The sequence below is a fragment of the Branchiostoma belcheri genome, unplaced genomic scaffold, assembly GCF_001625305.1.
Source record: "Branchiostoma belcheri isolate BF01 breed outbred unplaced genomic scaffold, Haploidv18h27 scaffold28, whole genome shotgun sequence".
Classification (NCBI taxonomy): Eukaryota; Metazoa; Chordata; class Leptocardii; order Amphioxiformes; family Branchiostomatidae; genus Branchiostoma; species Branchiostoma belcheri.
This window is the reverse complement of record NW_017803887.1, coordinates 711,805-732,100: the sequence shown is the minus strand read 5'-3', so window position 1 is coordinate 732,100 and position 20,296 is coordinate 711,805. Positions and strand designations below refer to the sequence as shown.

At 40.3% G+C, this 20,296-nt stretch overlaps 3 protein-coding genes and 1 long non-coding RNA gene across 4 annotated transcripts in view; 3 read left to right on the top strand and 1 right to left on the bottom strand.

Annotated features, from left to right (window-relative positions):
• Positions 1 to 1,022: 1,022 nt before the first annotated feature.
• On the top strand, positions 1,023 to 3,126 carry LOC109472740. Its single transcript, XR_002140383.1, has 3 exons — positions 1,023 to 1,192; positions 1,586 to 2,953; positions 3,030 to 3,126. It is a non-coding gene; the product is annotated as an uncharacterized LOC109472740 (long non-coding RNA).
• Positions 3,127 to 3,709: 583 nt separating this feature from the next.
• Positions 3,710 to 5,369, bottom strand: LOC109472522 (insulin-like growth factor-binding protein complex acid labile subunit). Its single transcript, XM_019772305.1, has 2 exons — positions 3,944 to 5,369; positions 3,710 to 3,714 (listed from the first exon to the last, which is right to left on the bottom strand). Exons 1-2 carry the CDS (start codon positions 5,367 to 5,369, stop codon positions 3,710 to 3,712), a joined length of 1,431 nt encoding a protein of 476 aa, XP_019627864.1.
• Positions 5,370 to 12,201: 6,832 nt separating this feature from the next.
• LOC109472695 (E3 ubiquitin-protein ligase TRAIP-like) lies at positions 12,202 to 19,394 on the top strand. Its single transcript, XM_019772543.1, has 10 exons — positions 12,202 to 12,351; positions 12,977 to 13,224; positions 13,340 to 13,364; positions 14,967 to 15,105; positions 15,891 to 15,930; positions 16,065 to 16,192; positions 17,462 to 17,556; positions 18,064 to 18,178; positions 18,831 to 18,918; positions 19,301 to 19,394. Exons 2-9 carry the CDS (start codon positions 13,158 to 13,160, stop codon positions 18,837 to 18,839), a joined length of 618 nt encoding a protein of 205 aa, XP_019628102.1. The 5' UTR covers positions 12,202 to 12,351; positions 12,977 to 13,157; the 3' UTR covers positions 18,840 to 18,918; positions 19,301 to 19,394.
• Positions 18,956 to 20,296, top strand: part of LOC109472521 — a 4,896-nt gene continuing 3,555 nt past the window's right edge. The window contains exons 1-3 of the mRNA XM_019772303.1: positions 18,956 to 18,970; positions 19,301 to 19,390; positions 19,987 to 20,060. Of these exons, the coding sequence (XP_019627862.1) occupies positions 18,956 to 18,970; positions 19,301 to 19,390; positions 19,987 to 20,060 (179 nt within the window). The remainder of the gene's footprint in view (positions 18,971 to 19,300; positions 19,391 to 19,986; positions 20,061 to 20,296) is intronic.

The window sequence follows — 20,296 nt, the reverse complement described above, 5'->3', positions numbered from 1 at the left end:
ATGGTCATTTCATACCTTACTAACCAAACCAAACCAAAGCAATTTAAGAAATATAAAGCCATACCGACTTAATTTTATGGATGACATCTGCGCGCGCATTGATTTTCGCCTGTTCTCAAAAAAAAAAAATATCACGCTCTAGGCCTCTACTCTAGGACTTTTCTAGTCCATGGTAGTTAGTGACAATGCGGAGCCGGTTGTAACTCTGGACCGAATGGCACCCAGGCTACCGAACGACGGCAAGAACTCGTGCCGATTCATAAATTCCACAAAAAGCCAGTATGTGTCGGCTTGTCGTATACGTCGCTATGTACTGCCGCAAATTCACAATACCAGCTTTGTATTCCTGTGGTTTAGTAGCATTTTTATTTTTGGCCGGAATTTTTTTATTCGCCCGTGCGCACTGGTTTGGGGGTCTTCAGAGGATGTCATCCATAAAATTAAGTCGGTGTGGCCCAAAACGGTCAAAGTATAATCAAAGCACACAAGCAACAAGAGCTAAAGTTGCTCCAATGAACAGTTGAGGCCGTTGGCCCTGGATACGAGACAAAACTAGGTGCCTACTTTACATCTATAGTGTTAATTCTTACGCTGCTGGAGTTTCTTACCAGTAAGTTTCCAGACCCCTTTATAATAGGGGGTACTATTTTTATTTCACTAGTTTTGGTTCCTTTCCTCCACAATACCCCAATGTGATATACATGTACATCAGTACAAAGCTATGAGCCTCTATTTCCCATAAATGTCATGCATGTTTGACCTAGCGTCATTAGTAATGATTTTCAAGGACAATAATTCTTGGTAATGCTTTACATTGTTAATTTACCTTGAAACATCATTTCTCGTGCTGTACAACTGGCGGTGCGTATATACGTGTCTATAACTTTAACACGTCGTCACTTTGTTGTGTTCATTTAATATGCATATGCAATTTATGTATTATGAAAAAACGCTAGATATTTAAAAAAAACAGGTACAATATCTTTTTCATTAAGATACAGACAGAGAAGATTTAAGTATTTAAAACTTCATATAAAGACATCAATTTACCACTTTAAGTAAAAGGCATTTGCAGTTGGCTACAGATCACAGGCCAAACCTGTGCGATTACTGGTCCGTACTTTACTCTCAACTCATCGCGTGAACTGACTCGCTGGGCTGTAATACTAAATATATAACAATGCTGTAACATGTTCTCTATTCCTACTCCTATTGGCTTTTGAAATGAGATGCCTGCAAGCTATCCTGAATGTCTCATGGATAGACCACATCAGAAATGAGGAAATCAGAGTCATGCTGGGAATGGAAAATACCATAATCGACGACATTCGTAAAAGAAGGCTGTGGTGGTTTGGTCACGTTCAGAGGAGACCCCCAGACTCTTTGGTATATGGGGCCTACCATCAGGATTTCACAAACCCCAGACCTAGAGGAAGACCCCCTAAAAGATAGTACAGATAGTACAGGACACGGGGTGGTCCCTCAAGTACGCTGAACGAAAGGCTAAGGACCGTGATGCCTGGCGGGAAAAAATGAAGAGGAGCAAGGGGCCAGTTCTGGCCTAAGCATTTAGGCAGGTAGGCAGGTTCTCTATATCATTGTTAACACATCACTATGCCCTTGTACTGCTGGGCCCATATATACACATGTATACGGGTTGCACATATAAGCGTATACTGGTCCTATACACTTATGGGTTCAGTACATTTACTCTATACATCACATGAAGAAATTGCCAATGGCTTTTATATACACAATGCCTTTTTATGGCAATTACAAGCTAGTGGCTCCCCGCAAGAGGCCCTTTCACGCTTCAAACATATGACTACTACCCAAAACACTGTCTACATCCGACCTATCGCGCGGCTGCCAACGATTACGTCCTAATTTCCTCAATTAAAAACAAGCTTTCACTACATTGACGTTTTAAATTCATTGGGCTGGCTAAAAAGAATTTTCTCACCAACATAAACACACTTTCATACAGCCGTTTACGTTTTGGGTTGGTACTAGTTTAGTAATACATGAATGAGACCTTAAGGTTTAATCAGTTTTGTACAGTAAAAGTACATAACAAGTTGCGTAAAACCAGGCTGTAAGGTTTGATCTACTCACGTACGTCGAAATTGACACGAATTGCAGTTGGAAAGTCCTTATTGTCTTTGAAGTAAATACCTTTATACATACTCCGATTCGTATCTCTGTCGGATGGAAATCTCTACTCTCATTTACAAACTTTCCAAAACATTGAATGATAAAGGGTGTTTTAGTGGTGGATTCTAAAATTAAGAGTGGAGACAGTTACACAAATGTGATATGGAAAATGCCTAGTTTCACAACTTTTTGTTGAATTTTTTTTCAAAATGTGTCCATGGACTTTCTAAGTGTTTGGTTCCTCGAGAAGGGATTCAACATAAATGAGACTATTGTGAGAGTATAGATCCAACAGATCTCTCAGTGTTCTTTTAGAAGATACATTTTGTTCTCTGTTACTGATCAGATTTACTAGTCTTCATGCTGTTGAAATGTGGATTTAATCATCTTGTTCCCGGATTTCATCGTACATAGGATTTAGCTGTGAGACTGTAGTCCCTGTGGCATAATAAAGATTTCTAGCATCCAAGGATTCAGTAGTGATGGCCTGAGACTGACCCTGCCCTGTCTGATCATGACTACTGGCCACTACTGCAGCTGTGGTGTTTGTACTGGATTCATTGATGGCTTTTGACTGACCCTGCCCTGTCTGATCATGACTACTGGCCATCACAGTAGCTGTGGTGTTTATGTTGGACTCAGTAATGGATCGAGACTGACTCTGCCCTGTCTGGTTATGTTGGTCACTATTTTCATACTGGTGATCATCATGGTCACTGGTATTAGTAGTATGCTGGTCGCTATTTACATACTGGGGATCATGGTCACTGGGATTATGTTGGTCCATATCTTCATACAGGTAATCATCATGGTCACTGGTCACTACAGTGGTTGTCACAGTGGTTGTTGTGTTGGCTTCAGTGATCTTCATACAGGTAATCATCATGGTCACTGGTCACTACAGTGGTTGTCACAGTGGTTGTTGTGTTGGCTTCAGTGATGGTCTGAGACTGACCCTGCCCTGTCTGATCATGACTACTGGTCATCACAGTAGCTGTGGTTTTTGTGTTGGATTCAGTAATGGATTTAGACTGACTCTGCCCTGTCTGATTATGTTGGTCGATATACTGGTGGTCAAAGTCACTGGTCATTACACTATGTGTGGTGGTGTTGTCAGCAACAACATTGGGATTCAGTCCTAAAGGAGGATGCCTGGTCTTCATCTTGCACCACACTATAAGAATGGTGGCGCCTATCAGGACAATGCCAGCTACTAAACCACAGACAGGGACAATGATACTGAGGATACTGGCGTCTGCTGTGGCAATGATACTGAGGGTACTGGCGTCTGCTGTGATTGTACGGGATGTAGTTAGTGTTGCTATTGTTAAACCAGTATAGTTGCCTACAGGATGTGCCGTCGAGCCAGCATTGTTCCTGAATATCCAGTGATAGCGAGAGGTGACGGTGCCGTTGTAAAAGTTATCAACACGTTGTAATTGGCTATCTTTACATATCATTTTTTCAGGATTGATATCTTTAAGGTTCTGTCCCTTGAATTTGGCGGGTTGGGCGCATATTATCTGGTCCTTAAATGATGGGAACTTGGTGATATTCATCCTGAAAGGAGCCATTCTACAGTCACACCGCCAAGGGTTTCTTTTCAGATTTACGGTGCGAATAGATAACAACAAATCAAAAGCTGAAGGGGGAATAACAGACATCTTATTGAAGGACAGGTTCAAGATCTTGAGAAGGGTTAGATTTGTAAATGTACCGGCCTGAATCTCTGTTATCTGGTTTCGAAACAGGATTAGACAAAGGAGTCGGGGTAGATTTTCAAGTGCACCGGCCTGAATCTCTGTTATCTGGTTTTGGGCCAGGTTCAGCCATTGGAGTTTGGGCAGATTTTCAAATGTGCCAGAACTGATGATAGTTATCTTGTTGGAGGACAGGTCCAACCGTTCGAGTTGGGGTAGATTAGCAAACGCACCAGTTTGAATCTCTGTTATCTGGTTTTGGAACAGGTTCAGCCTTTTGAGTCGGGGCAGATTGTCAAATGTGCCAGAACTGATGATAGTTATCTTGTTGGAGTTCAGGTACAACATTTCGAGTTGGGGTAAACTTGCAAACACACCAGTTTGAATCTCTTTTATCTGGTTTTTGTTTAGGTACAGCCCTTGGAGTTTGGGAAGATTTTCAAATGTGCCAGAACTGATGATAGTTATCTGGTTGTAGGCCAGGTCCAACCCTTCGAGTTGGGGTAGATTTGCAATCGCACCAGTTTGATTCTCTGTTATCTGGTTATTTTTTAGGTACAGCGTTTGGAGTTTGGGCAGATTTTCAAATGTGGCAGACCTGATGATAGTTATCTTGTTGTAGGACAGGTCCAACCTTTCGAGTTGGAGCAGATTTGCAAACGCACCAGTTTGAATCTCTGTTATCTGGTTTCCAAACAGGCACAGCCTTTGGAGTTTGGGCAGATTTTCAAATGTGCCAGAACTGATGATAGTTATCTTGTTGGAGTTCAGGTCCAACATTTCGAGTTGGGGTAGATTTGCAAACGCACCAGTTTGAATCTCTTTTATCTGGTTTTTGTTCAGGTACAGCCTTTGGAGTTTGGGAAGATTTTCAAATGTGCCAGAACTGATGATAGTTATCTTGTTGGAGGACAGGTCCAACCGTTCGAGTTGGGGTAGATAATTAGCAAACGCACCAGTTTGAATCTCTGTTATCTGGTTTTGGCACAGGTGCAGCCTTTTGAGTCGGGGCAGATTGTCAAATGTGCCAGAACTGATGATAGTTATCTTGTTGAAGGACAGGTACAAAAATTCGCAACGGGATAGGTTTGCGAATGTACCTGTCTGAATCATTGTTATGTGGTTGGAATGCACCGTCAATGATTCCAGCAAGGGCAGCTTTTGAAAGGCACCAGGCTGTATCTCTGTTATGTTGCTTTTCGACAGGTCCAACTGTTTGAGTTTTGGTAGATATGTAAATGTATCTGCCGTAATCTTTGTTATCTGGTTTCCTGACAGACCCAAGTTTGTCAAATTTATATACCTCGCCAACAGGGGCCGGTTTACGGTTGTAATAAGATTACGTCTTAACTCTAAGCCAGAGATGGACCTTGGGAGGTCCTGTGGGATGTTGGTGAAACCTCGGTCGGGGCACTCGCAGTCTGATGATGGTACACAGCTGCAGTCAGCTTCTGGCATGTTGGGCTCTTTCAGGACGACGAGAAGGAAAATCAGCAAGCGTCGCAGCCCTCCCATGGTGTCCTGACACCTAAATAGAACAGGAAGTTCCCCTGTAAGGCCAAACCAATTTTATATCCTGGATCTCAAATGAGAAATAATTCGAGTCTGAAAATCAAGATGAAACTAGAAGGGCAGACATTTGCTCGGGAGATGATGCAGCATATTTCACTCCACCCCCCCCCCTCATTCCCAAATTGACTGTTCCATATCAACCTTTTCTATGTGCTCTCTAGTACCAAGTGCTTAGTAGCCCCGTTAAGTTCCCAATACACATACAGTGCTTGTTAATCACATAATTTTCTCTTCTCGAAAATACCATATAGTAGTTTTCCGTAGAAAGAATTCCCAAAGCCCCAATGTAGTGCCTTTCAGTATTGTTTTACCTCCCTCCCCCACCCGTCGCGCTAAAAACCCCATACAGCTGCATTGCTCTGTATTCCAAATACGGCCACACCCTGTTTACAGTACATTTTGACCTGAAAACAGTTTAAAATTTATCCATTTTTACCATTTTAATGGCGTTTATGACAAAATTGTTGATGGATTCCTGTTGATACTTGCATAGCGGACACACTTATCAAATTTCCAACATATACATTGTATGACGGGAAATGGTAAAAAAAAATGTAAAGCCTTTACAAAAATACCAATAGAACAAAAATCTCCAGTTTTAAGTTTTTTTTTTTCCCCCAAAATGAATAATTCGAATCAATTTGACCAAAGGACAGAAGACAGAGAAGAAAAGAAGAAAGAACGTCTTCAATTTACACCATGCAACTAACAGTTTCATTTACCGTGGCCTTGGTGATTGTCTGGGGAAGGCTTTTTGAATACTGATGATATTTCAAGCTGTTTTATCCTGACGTTTCTATTACTTGAACTTTCCAGGCATGGAAATCAAACGCAGAAATAGACAAATTAACACTTTATTTTAAAGGTTTTCGCTCCCTATATTTGAAGCCGTACTTTAAACTAAACAGTCACTATTCTTCGTTTTGACCGAACATTGGGACATTCAGTCTCGTCTGCTGTTGCCAATAAAAGATCTGACGTTAGGCCATGTTGATTTGATTATATGGATGACATCCGCGCGCGCATGAATTTTCGGCCGTTTCCAAAAAAAAAAGTTTTCAACCATACTGTAAATCGTACAAAACAGTTGCAAAATGAGCAAAAATATACCATAAGTTACAAAAAAATTATACCAATGTCGTAGAATGCCAAAATCAAACGAAAAAAAGACGAAATTGTAAAGAAATGAACTTGAAGACTTGATTATTCGCCAAACCATATTCTGTGCCATTTGCTCAATCCTCATGACCACGTAGATTTCATAATGAAAAGAACTTTTTTTTGCAAAACATTTTTTTATTCGCACGCGCGCATCAGTTTTGGGGCTCCCGGAGGATGTCATCCATATAATCAAATCAACATGCCCTTAGGTGTATAAAAACAAGCTCTGACTGATGTTTTAAGTTCATCGTAAAGATATAACAAACTATCTACACAACTGATAATCAGCTCGAATCAGCTGACAGACACATACCTTTCAAGTCTGTTTGGTCATTTCTGGGTGTAGAATGCCTCTAACACAGGTTGCTGTTGTTCTTGTAGGGTGTGTCAGCCTCGAGCTCCTTCTTCGGTAGCTGATCTGTAATGCCGTTTGACAAACAACCCAAGATTAGCCTTATACACATGCTGGAGTCGATTGTCTGGCCATGGATTGTTCATCTTGAATGAATTTGAAGAGATAAAAGTGCAGTCCTTTTTGCATTAAAAAAACAGAAGTGCATTGCTTTCTTGAACGGAGAAAGAAAAGAGTGGTGCTTTTTGGACAAAAAGAAGAAACGTGCGGTACGTTTTGGGATCAAGAAAAGTCCGTTGCTTTCTTGGATGAAATGTGTTGCAATCTTTGTGAATAAAGAGAGTTGGGGCTTTGCCGGATGGAGACAATATAAGCTTTGCCTTTTTGGATCGAGAAAAGTGAGCTTTTGTTCTTGTTGACCATAATTCCTCAGGTAAGAGAAAGGTTTCTTGCAAGACGACAATTTGAGAAATGTGAGCCTTACTTTCCTGCCAGGTTCTATATTTCAAATTTTATCATTATTATTTTATGTTACATTACGTTTTTGGATCAAGATAAGTGCGTTGTCGATGAAGGTTAGACATCCAGGTAATACGATACGCCAAAAAGCAGTTACTCAAGCAACTGGATATGATTTTGAAAACGTCAGACGTTTCAGCAAAATAAGTGCGTTCCTTTCTTGTATAAAATGTGTTGCAATCTTTGTGAATAAAGAGATTTGGGGCTTTTCCGGATGGAGACAAGATAAGCTTTGCCTTTTTGGATCGAGAAAAGTGAGCTTTTGTTCTTGTTGACCATAATTCCTTAGGTAAGAGAAAGGTTTTTTGCAAGACGACAATTTGAGAAACGTGAGCCATACTTTCCTGCCAGGCAGGTTCCATATTTCAAATTTTATTATAATTATTTTATGCTACATTCTTTTCTTGTATCATGCTTCCATGGGCTACCTTGGAAATTAGCCTCAACGACATAAGGGACAACCCATTTTTGGTAAGATTAATAAAAAAAAAGGTTGTTGCAGATTATGACACCCCCAACCTTTTTACTTTGAAAAGAGACATTATTTTGTACCTTTTTGACAGGAAGCTGCAGCATAATTATATGATACAAGTATTTTGGTTGTGATACAGTTGCTAATTGCTATACGTTCGTTGTGTAGGAGGCCTAAGCCCTTGTAGAGACGACATTAGAGTAACATCGGGCCTAGAACACTTTTAAAGACTCAGGCGGACGCAAGGTGCCATGGGCCATCTAAATTTTCTGTTTATAACAGGAGTATGATGTCACCAAGCAAAGGTATAAGGACGCAACACCCCTGTTAAGATCTTGAGAACTAATCTAATCTCAAAAGATGTTGGGAAGAAGATTCTTGAACGGCGTTCTTTCTGCCGTGCTTCTATAGCAGTTGTCTACGCTTGCCTTAGCTACTGTTATAAAATATCACAATAAACTTCCACCTTAACATCTGCTTAGAAACTTTATCGTGATTCAAACAAAACAAAACAAACCATCTACATAACAGATTTAGCATAAACTGATTGACCACTGGCAGAAGCAGACATTTTAAACCAGTCATGATAGCTTCAGATGGCACTCTCTGAGTAAGAACTTGTGTAGAATACCTGGAGCACAGGTTGCTGTTGTTCCTGACAGTCTTGTTGTGTGTCCGTCTCCTTCGGTGGCTGTTTCGTACTGCCGTGTGACAAACAACCCATGATTAGTCTTGTACGCGTGGCGCAGTTGATTGTCTGAACTTCGGTGTCTTTTGGGGCTTAGAGATGAGAAATACGGTGTTTTTTTTTTGTTTTTGATAGAGATAAGAAAACATTTTATTCCACTTGAAAACGATGTTAAATTTACTTACAGTGCTACCTTGATACCTTGATACCATGTTCGGGATGAGAAGGCTTGCCTGTAGTAATCCCGGTCTCGAACTTCACTCAAGTTTTGTACTTCATACCCTCCCATTGTTTGTCTAACTGTGTCTTAAACTCGTTCACTGTTTTTGAGTCGACTACGGACTGTGGCAGAGCATTCCAGTCACTAACAACTCTAAAGGTCTGCCTTCTGACCCTTCCTCTGGCTAAGGGGGACTTCCAGTATCAATTGTTCAGTAGCCCCATGAAGTTCCCAATACACATACAGTGCTTGTTAATCACATTGATTTTCATACTAAATGTAAGTTTTTTTTGGCCCCAAAATGACGAAATCGAAACAATTCTTATCATAGGACAGAAGACAAAGAAGAAACAGGAGGAAAAAACGTCGTCAATTTACACCATGGAACTAACAGTTTCATTTACCGTGGCCTTGGTGATTGTCTGGGGAAGGCTTTTTGAATATTGATGATATTTCAAGTTGTTTAATCCTGACGTTTCTGTAACTTGAAACTTTCCAGGCATGGAAATCAAACGCAGAAATAGACAAATTAACACTTTATTTTAAAGGTTTTCGCTCCCTATATTTGAAGCCGTACTTTAAACTAAACAGTCACTATTCTTCGTTTTGACCGAACATTGGGACATTCAGTCTCGTCTGCTGTTGCCAATAAAAGATCTCCCGTTAGGTGTATAAAACAAGCTCTGACTGTTTTTTCTTTAATTTCATCATAAAGATTTAACAAACTATCCACACGACTGATTGTACCTCGAATCAGCTGGAAGGCACATACCTTTCAAGTCAGTCAGAAAGGTGTCTGTTGGTCATTTCTGGGTAGGAACTCGTGTAGAATGGCACAGGTTGCTGTTGTTATTGTAGGGTGTGTCAGCTTCCTTCGGTAGCTAGCTGATCCGTAATGCCGTGACAAAAAAAAAAACACCAAAGATTAGTCTTATACCAATGCTGGAGTCAATTGTCTGGCCATGGATTGTTCATCTTGAATGAATTTGAAGAGATAAAAGTGCAGTCCTTTTTGCATTAAAAAAAAACAGAAGTGCATTGCTTTCTTGCATGAACGGAGAAAGAAAAGAGTGGTGCTTTTTGGACAAAAAGAAGAAACGTGCGGTACGTTTTGGGATCAAGATAAGTCCGTTGCTTTCTTGGATGAAATGTGTTGCAATCTTTGTGAATAAAGAGAGTTGGGGCTTTGCCGGATGGAGACAATATAAGCTTTGCCTTTTTGGATCGAGAAAAGTGAGCTTTTGTTCTTGTTGACCATAATTCCTTAGGTAAGAGAAAGGTTTTTTGCAAGACGACAATTTGAGAAACTTGAGCCTTACTTTCCTGCCAGGTTCCATATTTCAACTTTTATTATTATTATTTCATGCTACATTCTTTTCTTGCAATGCTTGCATGGGCTCCCTTGGAAATTAGCCTCAACGGCAGAAGGGACTACCCATTTGTTTGTACGATTAATGAAAAAAAGGTTGTTGCAGATTATGACACCCCCAACGTTTTTACTTTGAAAAGAGACATTATTTTGTACCTTTATGACAGGAAGCAGCAGCATAATTATATGATACAAGTATTTTGGTTGTGACACATTTTTTTTTCGACTTATTTAGCCTTGAAAGATTACACTTCGGCCATAGCCGCTTTTCAAGTGCTCAAGGTGGGAGAGGCCAGGGGTCCCGATAACACAATAGCTTCAAAATTAACGTATTACAATTTCATTACAACTTACACTAGTCACAGCATCGTTTCTATGGTCCAGTCCTGATCAATTCCATAGTGGATTATTGCAGCATGTTCTTAAATGCTGCCACTGAGGGTGCTATTCTTACATATTTGGCGGTAAACTGTTCCATGTCGTGGCACCCGAGTACGCTATCGATCTCCTGTATAGCTCTCTACGGACCATCGGTACATGCAATCTGTTTGATACACTTTGACGTGTTGTCCTGACTGCCCTGTCGCTAGAGTAAGTGAACATTAGTCTCATATAGTCGGGTAACAGACCGTTGAGAGACTTGTAGACTAACAGTGCCTTCTGGTGTCTATGTATAGAACTAATGTCCTTCCACCGCAGTCGTGACAGTACTTCGGCTGTTGGAGTTGCATACAATTGCTATACGTTCGTTGTTTTGTAGGAGGCCTTGTAGAGACGACATTAGAGTAATATCGGGCCTAGAACACTTTTAAAGACTCAGGCGGAAGCAAGGTGCCATGGGCCATCTAAATATTCTGTTTATAACAGAATTAGTCTCAGGAGTATGACGTCACCAAGCAAAGGTATAAGGACGCAACACCCCTGTTAAGATCTTGAGAACTAATCTAATCTCAAAAGATGTTGGGAAGAAGATTCTTGAACGACGTTCTTTCGGCCGTGCTTCTATAGCAGGTGTCTACTCTTGCCTTAGCTACTGTTATAAAATATCATAATAATCTTCCACCTTAACATCTGCTTAGAAACTTAATCGTGATTCAAACAAAACAAAACAAAACAACAACAACAAAAAAAACAATCTACACAACAGATTTAGCATAAACTGATTGACCACTGGCAGAAGCAAACATTTTAAGCAAGTCATAATAGCTTCAGTTGGCGTTCTCTTGGTAAGAACTTGTGTAGAATACCTGAAGCACAGGTTGCTGTTGTTCCTGACAGTCTTGTTATGTGTGTCCGTCTCCTTCGGTGGCTGTTTCGTACTGCCGTGTGACAAACAACCCATGATTAGTCTTGTACGCGTGGCGCAGTTGATTGTCTGAACTTCGGAGTCTTTTGGGGCTTAGAGATGAGAAATACGTTTTTAAGAGAAAGAACTTTTATTATTCCACTTGAAAATGATGTTAGAAGAAAGAAAAGAGAAAGAAAAAGAAACAACTGTCTCTAAGAAGTTGCGAGAATTCAGTTAAGCCCTCCTTCCTTTTTATTTCACCGTGAATTTGTGATAGAACCGGGCAGCTAGCAATGCGTACATGTAACGATTTGTTTGTTTGTTTGTTTGTTTGTTTGTTTGTTTGTTTGTTTGTTTGTTTCGCATAACCGGTAAACCGCCTTTAGGCGTAACACACCAGTTTTGTACATGTGCGTACATGTACAAGCTGCGTAAGACCGGACTGTAAGGTTTTGAACCACTCACACCGGGAAGGTCCCCTACTCTTTTCGATAAGTGCGGTGGGTTCTTTAACGTGCGTGGGGTGTGGCTCTCCCAAACACGTGACCTCCATTTAACGTTCTATCCGAGGGACGTCTCTATTGCCCAAGCTAGGTACTCATTTCCACCTGAGTGAAGTGATGAAAGTCGTGTAAAGTGCCTTTCCCAAGGGCACAAGATCGGCGACATGGGCAGGGTTCGAACCCGCGACCTAGGTGTGAGCCGAACGCGCTACCGACTGCGCCACACGATTTGCCTCCTAACATCTGCTTGAAGATTAGGCTGGGCTCAAGTCTCGCGATATTTCGTCTCACGTGACTTCCTTTCAGCCGCCATTTTCAAAACAGAGCAAAATTCGTCCGGAGAAAAGCGAAAGGTTTGTAGCTCAAACTTTTGGTGATTGTGTTTTCGAGGTAAAATACCTAGCTATGGAATTTTTAGTGTCGTATTGAAATATTTCTGACACATTTGGCACATTTACGTAGCCCGTAGTGCAAAAAGAAGTAGAACTCCACGACCGGCCCACCTGAATCTAAAATTTTTGCCCCCCTCCCCCATATTTTTCCTGGTGGTGTGCTGGGAGAATGCTCGTTGTTGTTTTCTATAAATATTTTATTAACTATTCTCATAGTGCCCAGACTTCTTTTAATATATTGTTTACGTTTAACATCATGAAATATCAGGATAGAATAAGAAATTGTCGTGTTACATGTATCAACAACATAGTATCAGCCTGATAATATAATTTTTTGCTAGCCTGGATCCGGATGCCATGCCAGATGACTTGTTTCCAGGGCCTACACAGGCCAGATCCTCGGCTCCAACATGCCCAAATTTTCTTCGGGGTATCTTGGCCCTTGAGCTAAGGAGTTGGCCTGTGTAGGCCCTGGGAACCTGGTCATCCAGCAGGCTAGTGTTTATAATATGGCAATAATTGCTACCCAATCTCCAAAAAATATGCAAGACGTTAGGTATGATCATTCTTCTTCATTCTTTTTCAGCACTCAACTAGACGACACGTTCATGTGAAAATACTGAATCAAGAGCAGCATTTTAAACAAAAGATCAAGAAGTTAAAGACTGACTATGATGATGTCTGGAGTGACATTGCAGTTGATGAAACGCTAGTTAAAGACTCTAGCTGTACTTTTCCCAGACTGTGGATCTTTGCATGTAGCCACCATGAAGGGGGTCTGTACAATATGCACGGACCATTTCACAGATGACAAACCCATCTCTGCTACACCATGTATCCTTTGTTTTGATGAGCTGTTTTAGATGAAATGGATAGAAATAGTTCAACTTCTATAATATCAACTAAAGACATTGTATATTATATGAACCTTAACAAGAAATTTTCTCAGGTGGACATACATTCCATGAAGGATGGTGAGTAACAGTTTCATTGTTACAATAAGAAATGGTGTAATGGCTAGTGGATATAATTGTTATGGGTTCACCACACCACGAAGTGGTGTGGTGAAACCATATTGCTTTTTCTGATGTTTCTTCTCCTTCTTCTCCTCCTTCTCCTGCCATTTTTTAAATGGATTCAGCTTCTTCCTTTTAGGGCCTAAGGTCCTGAAATTTGGTATGGAGGTACAGTGGGCAAATACCCCTAGGCGTTTTTTAAATTATTGTGATACAGGCTTTTAGAATGGTTTTATTTGAGTTTTTTGGCTGTGTTATAGCAAATGTATTACTGTATTAGTGTGCCTTGTTTACCACGTTTGGGCATGAGTCATCACAATGGAATGCAGGGCATCAACCAATAGGCATGCAGCTTTCCTCTATTCTTCTTGCTGATTGGCTGTTGGGATTTAACTTGATTAACACCTGCTCAGAGCATTTCCACCTGCACAGAGCATTTCTTGCTGATTGGCTGTTGGGATTTAACTTGATTAACACCTGCACAGATCATTTCCATACTGACAGTATGTCTGTATTCAAGTGTTTTGGTAGGTATTTCAAGCTTTCCTGCTCCAGCATTGGAATGCGGGGCATGGACGTTTTTTTTTTATTTTGAAAATCAACAGTTTGCATTATGCAATTAAAAATCCTAACCAATAAAGTAGGGAATAGCTATCCAACTGTTGTTTTAGTTGTATTTTACTTCATATTATAGTTATATCAATGTAAATCATTGTTTTCCCTTGTGTTTCTCATTCTTTCCCTGCCATGTCGTAAAATGTGGTGAACCCATCGCTGTATTTGCTCCAAAGCAAATATTGGCCTTTCTAGTTTGCCTTGCATTTGTTAGGTCCTGAGTTTGATCGCTGGCCTAATTGTACCATAACGTTAGACTTTAAAAATGGTACAAACTGCTTTCTAGTAGTTGAACACACGCACTACCCTATGCATCATGTAGTTGCACGATATGGATTCGAAGGAACTGTCACACAAAACATACCATGGCCATACATTATTAGACGTTTAGTTAATTATAACCTTCTCCTTAAGCTTGCTTCCTGACCCTATCAGCAATACAAATTTCATGCCATACCAGTACCTTACTAAGTTAGCATGCTGGATAAGCAGTGTTCTCGCCAGGCCTTTTGAGCATAGGGGCCCCCTATGCTGTGATTTGGACCCCGATGCTGTGATTTGGACCCCCTATGCTGTGATTTGGACCCCCTATGCTGTGATTTTGACCCCTATGCTGTCTTTCAACCAGCATAGGGGTGTTTTGGGGGGAGAACCTTCATGAATCTTGCAAAAAAATGAAATTAAGCTATAGCAAAGGGAAAACCTTAACTTTACAAAATCTGTCCCCCAATATAGTGAGAAATAGTGTCTCAGGGGGTTATGAGTTTCAAAACTTTTAGGCTCAATGTGCAACTTGTGCCGCAAAAGTTGGCCTTCTGTACCTGACCCCTATGCTGTGAAAAAATCCTGCTGAGAACCCTGTAAGGTTACTAGGATGTCTTGTGCTTGCTGGTGATTTTAATATGATACATGTATTATGAATTTATGTGTCTTTCTACATTGTAGTTTGTCGCGGTGGTTGGCGACTCCCACTGGCAGCAGTTGTCCACAGTGTCGCAGAAAAATCACGGCACGAACCATCATCAGCAAACTGTTCTTCGACCAACCTGATGATGATGACGAGGAAGACCCCAGTGCTCTCAGGGTAGGTGCCTGATGATTCCATTAAAGCGATATTATGTACCGGGTAAGATTTTCACTATTTTAAGTTGTTTTACACATTTTCTTGCACTATAAGGCTGCCTGGATTCATAATAGCCTGGTATCCAGTCTGATCGTGATTGGGGGTATTGGGGTGTTTAGGCAGGTTGTGTCTTCGGGGCCTCTAAGACCTTCCCCCGCCCAGTGCAACAGACCGTCCCGGTAGGAGTGTTACGCTAATTAGAGACAGTATGCTCGGGGATTTGGTTTCCCCCAACACGGAGGGCTAATTAATCTCTCGTGAAATACCGGGACGCTTATGTGAGGCGGGCGGGCCAGAGCTCTTGCGGCCCCGACCACGAATCAGACTGGTTCGTGGAGGGCTAATTAATCTCTCGTGAAATACACACCGGGACGCTTATGTGAGGCGGGCGGGCCAGAGCTCTTGCGGCCCCGACCACGAATCAGACTGGATACCAGGCTAGATTCATAATGACGTTTGGGGAGAAAAAGATCAACATAGTTGTGCCACAAAAATGTGTTGGAAAACTGCCAACTCCTCGGATGGTGGCCATGTTGTTTGTTGTTTGGGCAGTTTTTACTGTATAGTATAAGAGTTGTATTTTATTCTGTATGAATGAGTAAATGAAGACCAAAATAATCATACAAAGCAGTTGAGTAATTAATGATTAACTTTATTATTACTTTCTGGTAAGTATCATTGATGATGATATTTATATTATTGAATTCATGATTCATTTGCAAACTTTTTCTTCTTCTTTTCTACAGAATGAACTTAATGCTGCTAAGGCAAAACTCAGCGAAAAAGGTAAGTTTTAAAGTTGATATTTACAAGTGACATAGATGTATAGATTGAATATGAACACTTATTTTCTCAGACTTGTTACCCTTGAGATAAGACGTTTGTGGCTCTAACTCTAATTCCGTATCTCCTTTTTCCAGATAAGGAGAAACGTGACTTGTACAAAGAGAAGGACCAGTTGGAGGACAGACTTGGCACCATCAGAGTCACGCTACGTGACCTGACAGAGCAGCTTCAAGATGAGCAAGATAAAAACAAGACTCTTAAGGTATACACTAGGGCTGGGTACCGGTTCAGCTGGACCTGTTTGGACCTGAACAACATTCAAGAACCGAGTCCAAAAAACCTAAACGCAAAAACCTAATCATCGAACCTGATGAACATTTCTGTTAATTTTAGAGTTCATTTGATGAAGATTAGATATAGCACATTGGCAGAACGTACACTAACTGTGCCTGCCCAAAACCCAGATTTTTTTACAGTTTCATTGGGCAAAGGCAGCTGTTGCTGATGTTGTGTCCCACATAGGGCTGGGTACCGGTTCAGAAAATTCAGGTCCAGGTCCGGATCAGGTTCAGAGGATCAGGTCCAGGTCCGGACCTAAACCTGGACCTTATTAGTGAAGTACAGTAGTAGGAGCAATTTGAGTGTATGGGGTCATATGCCTTGATGATATTATCTATCGCTCGGTACTACCACAAACCTCGTGGTCCGTGAACTTTTTTGTCGACCTAAAATGGAACCCACAGTTACAGAAAGAGACAAACATGGATTTAGGCTAATCTAGTTTGATTCATGGTTATTTTTTTCACTTGCCATGACCAGATTACCTAAAGATGTCTGTACAATCTACCGAAATGTACTCTAAAATCAACAGAAATTTACATCAGGTTCGATGATTAGGTTTTTGCGTTTAGGTTTTTTGGACTCGGTTCTTGAATGTTATTCAGGCCCAAACAGGTCCAGCTGAACCGGTACCCAGCCCTAGTATACACAGTGGAGGCTTTAACTGAAGTTTGTTGTTACGAACTTACGTTTGTCTAATCTCTTTTTAAAAAGGGACTTGCCAATGTGTATTTTGAAGAAACTTGATTTTTTTAAAGACTGGGAGAAGAATACACACACTGGAAAAAAACAATCCAATGCAGAGATACTAGTATGAAAAGACAAAGAGTACCTAGCTTCGGCTAGGGATGTCTCTAGATCTCGGATTGGACGTTAAATGGAGGTCCCGTGTTTGGGAAGAGCCACACCCCACGCATGTTAAAGAACCCACCACACCTTTCAAAAAAGAGTAGGGGCATGCCCCGATGTGCGATGGTACAAATACTAGTCTGATTATTCACTACGGACTCCAGGAAGAGTAGTGTGAACTTCACATTAACGGAGATCCTAAACAAACATACAAACAAACAGCTTGTAACAACACATTTTTTTAAAAATATAGCTCAATTTTGTACAAAATGCATGACCATTACAGTACATTCTTTCATTTTATGATAGTTTTTGTGAAGAGGTTATTTTTTCTCTGTTGCAGCAACAAATGAAGCTGGTGGACATCCATAAGAAACAGGCACAGCAAGCAGAGGCTGATGCCAAGAAGCTCAGAAAGAAACTTGTAGAACTGGAGAGGTAAATGTCTCTTTTACTGTGTCTCTCTTTCTTTCTTTCCCTGTCCTTTTCTACAAATAATCCTACAGTCTCTCTAATAATCTTTTTTCAATTGTTACTTTTGCCAAGAAGGTTTGTGTTTTTGGTAGCGCTTGTGTGTGTATTTGTATGTATGTATATGGTTTAGCACAATAACTCAAAGAGCTTTAGGTGGATTGTCATGAAACTTGGTAGGGAGGTAGGTCTTGATAAGACCGCAAAATGATTAGATTGGGGGCCCCATGGCAGCTTGCAATGCTATGGTACTGCAGCAGAACTGGTTTTTGACATCTCATGATCTGGTCCCAAATTTTGGATGGTAGATACATGTAGCTCTTGTGTTCTGGAAGAAATGACTTGAGTTTGGTCCCTCTAGCACCTTGTTTTATCTATAACTGTTAGTATTTTTCCTATTCCCCATCCTTCGTGGTTGTCTCATAATGATGATTGTATTACGTTCACATTTAAATGTTACGCTTGTTCTGATAGGCTACAGCTGTTGATCAAGGGAAGCTCCAGCGAAGCAGAAGACTTGATACAACTCATGGGGGAGGGAGCAGAGTCAGCCAAGAGCATGGCAAGGCACTTAACTGTCTTAGAAAAAGTAAGTCATTTGAATTCTGATATATAGTAGAGGGGATTCATTCCTCAAGCTACCGACATCTCGCACACACAGTCGTCCCTCAGTCCTGGAGCCGCATAGTTCCCATTTAGAACTTTTACTCAGCCTATCACAGCCTGAAAAAGTAAGTCATTTGAGTTCTGATATCACAAGAAAACTGTTACTCAAGCAAACTTGATTTTGAAAGCTGTCAGACATTTCAAGTACCATTCACTACTTTTCGTCAGTGACTAGTGGAATCTGTAGTTGAAAAATATTTATAAAAAATTATGAATTGATATTCAGGCTGAATACTAAGAAATTAGAAATTAAAAGCATTTGCTGTACTTCTCCTGTTTTCATGTTCATTTCTGTTTTCTTATATTCTAATTATCCTATACAACCCCAGCCTCACAATTACATACTGTAATATCCTGACCTCCATCTTTATATGAAAAAAAATAGTGTAAGTCTTTTCAGAATCAAGTAAAAGACATATGAATAGAGTCACTGTGGTATTGTGCCATATTTTCAAAGAAAACTTTGAGTTCGTCTTCCTCATTAATATATATATGTAGATTATGCACATTCTGTAGTTATCATTAAATTGCCACAAAAGAACCTTACTAGCTTCACTTCACTGCTTGCCTTTCAGGGACTATGAGAAAGTAAAAGAAACGCGAAGAAAATATGCCGATGATGCGGAAAGATACAGAAAGGAATTGTCATCAAAAACAGCGCAGGTTTGTGTGTTCATCAGTGCATGGACATCTCTGTATAATGTCCTTGATCAGTGTAAGTGTAAGTCATGCTACATTATACATTTATAGCCTAAAATTACAAAGAATACTAATGAAATCACTACCTCCTTGGCTGAAGTTGTTATTATACATTTCATGTTTGCAAGGAAAGTTTTTTAAAGTCTTGGCGGAAAAATCTTGCTTCAAAAAAGAGTTGCACTTGGTGCAAGCACGTCTAACCTCCAGCTTTGGGGAAAAAAGATATTAAACTGGATAGAGAGAGAGACTCTCTGATTTATCATGATACTGTGGCCTGCTTTCTCAACTTTGTTGTGCAACATACAGTCAAGAAAGGGATATTTACATTTCTCACAATACCTTACAGCTTAGAGAGTCATCAGAAGAACTTCAGGCCAAAAAGGACCAACTCCGAGATGCGAAGCAGCAGATTCAGAACCTCACTGCAAAGAACAAGGTTGGAACATTTCTTTATACTTTGTCTTCCCAGTACCAGAATTTCACGGTCTGAGGAAATTGGACAAGTTCACAGAGCCTGATTTTCACTGTGGTGGGAGAGGGGGAGGGGAGCAAGGGACAAATTTGATAACAGCAGGGTTCTCACCAGGATTTTTTCACAGCATAGGGGTCAGGTACAGAAGGACAACTTTCGCGGCGCGAATATTGCAGTAACACAACATTTTTTTTACTGAATTTTTCTTTCTGTGCTCAATTTTTTCAACCTGCTACAAAGTTGAAGTATTTTGGAATCAGAGTTTAAAAATTTTTTTTCTAAACTTTTTTAAAAATTCTTTTTGATTTGTTGTGCATACTTTTTAGTTTGCAGTGCATCAGTTTTTCCGTGGCAAGTTGTGTTGCAATGAGAGGAAGATACTTTGGACATTGTGAAGGTCTTTTGACGAATTGTCACATTTCTTAAGTGTATATAACATTCCTGTATCTAAGGTTGAATGTGGAATTGATGAATAAAACCATAAAGGTAGAAATGATAAAACATGATAAAGCGGAACACGCAACAAATTTGATCGAAGTTTGTTTCATGTTTTTCCATAGATGCTGCAACAGGAGCTAGAAGGAAAAGCGACTCCTGGCAGTAGAGTTACAGCAAAACGATTTCTTCTCGAGAGGTAAAAACAATTATTATCATTATTTTAAACTATATTTACACAATTGTACCAATAACGCCGCTTGAGTATTATCACTTGATTTTGCAGAAATATTTAGCATTCTATTCTTTATATTTACACATATATACGTTTGAACATACTATGTCATTACCTTCGCCAAGAAGGTTATGTTTTCAGTAGCGTTTGTCTGTGTGTGTGTGTGGTGGGTGGTGTTGTTGTGTGTGGTGGTGTTGGTT

Coding starts and splice junctions, on each gene's coding strand:
- LOC109472522 (XM_019772305.1), bottom strand. CDS start 5,369: ATGGGAGGGCTGCGACGCTTGCTGATTTTCCTTCTCGTCGTCCTGAAA.
- LOC109472695 (XM_019772543.1), top strand. CDS start 13,158: ATGAAGGGGGTCTGTACAATATGCACGGACCATTTCACAGATGACAAA. Junction 15,106..15,890: donor AAGACCCCAGTGCTCTCAGG/GTAGGTGCCTGA, acceptor TCTTTTCTACAG/AATGAACTTAATGCTGCTAA. Junction 15,931..16,064: donor GGCAAAACTCAGCGAAAAAG/GTAAGTTTTAAA, acceptor TCCTTTTTCCAG/ATAAGGAGAAACGTGACTTG.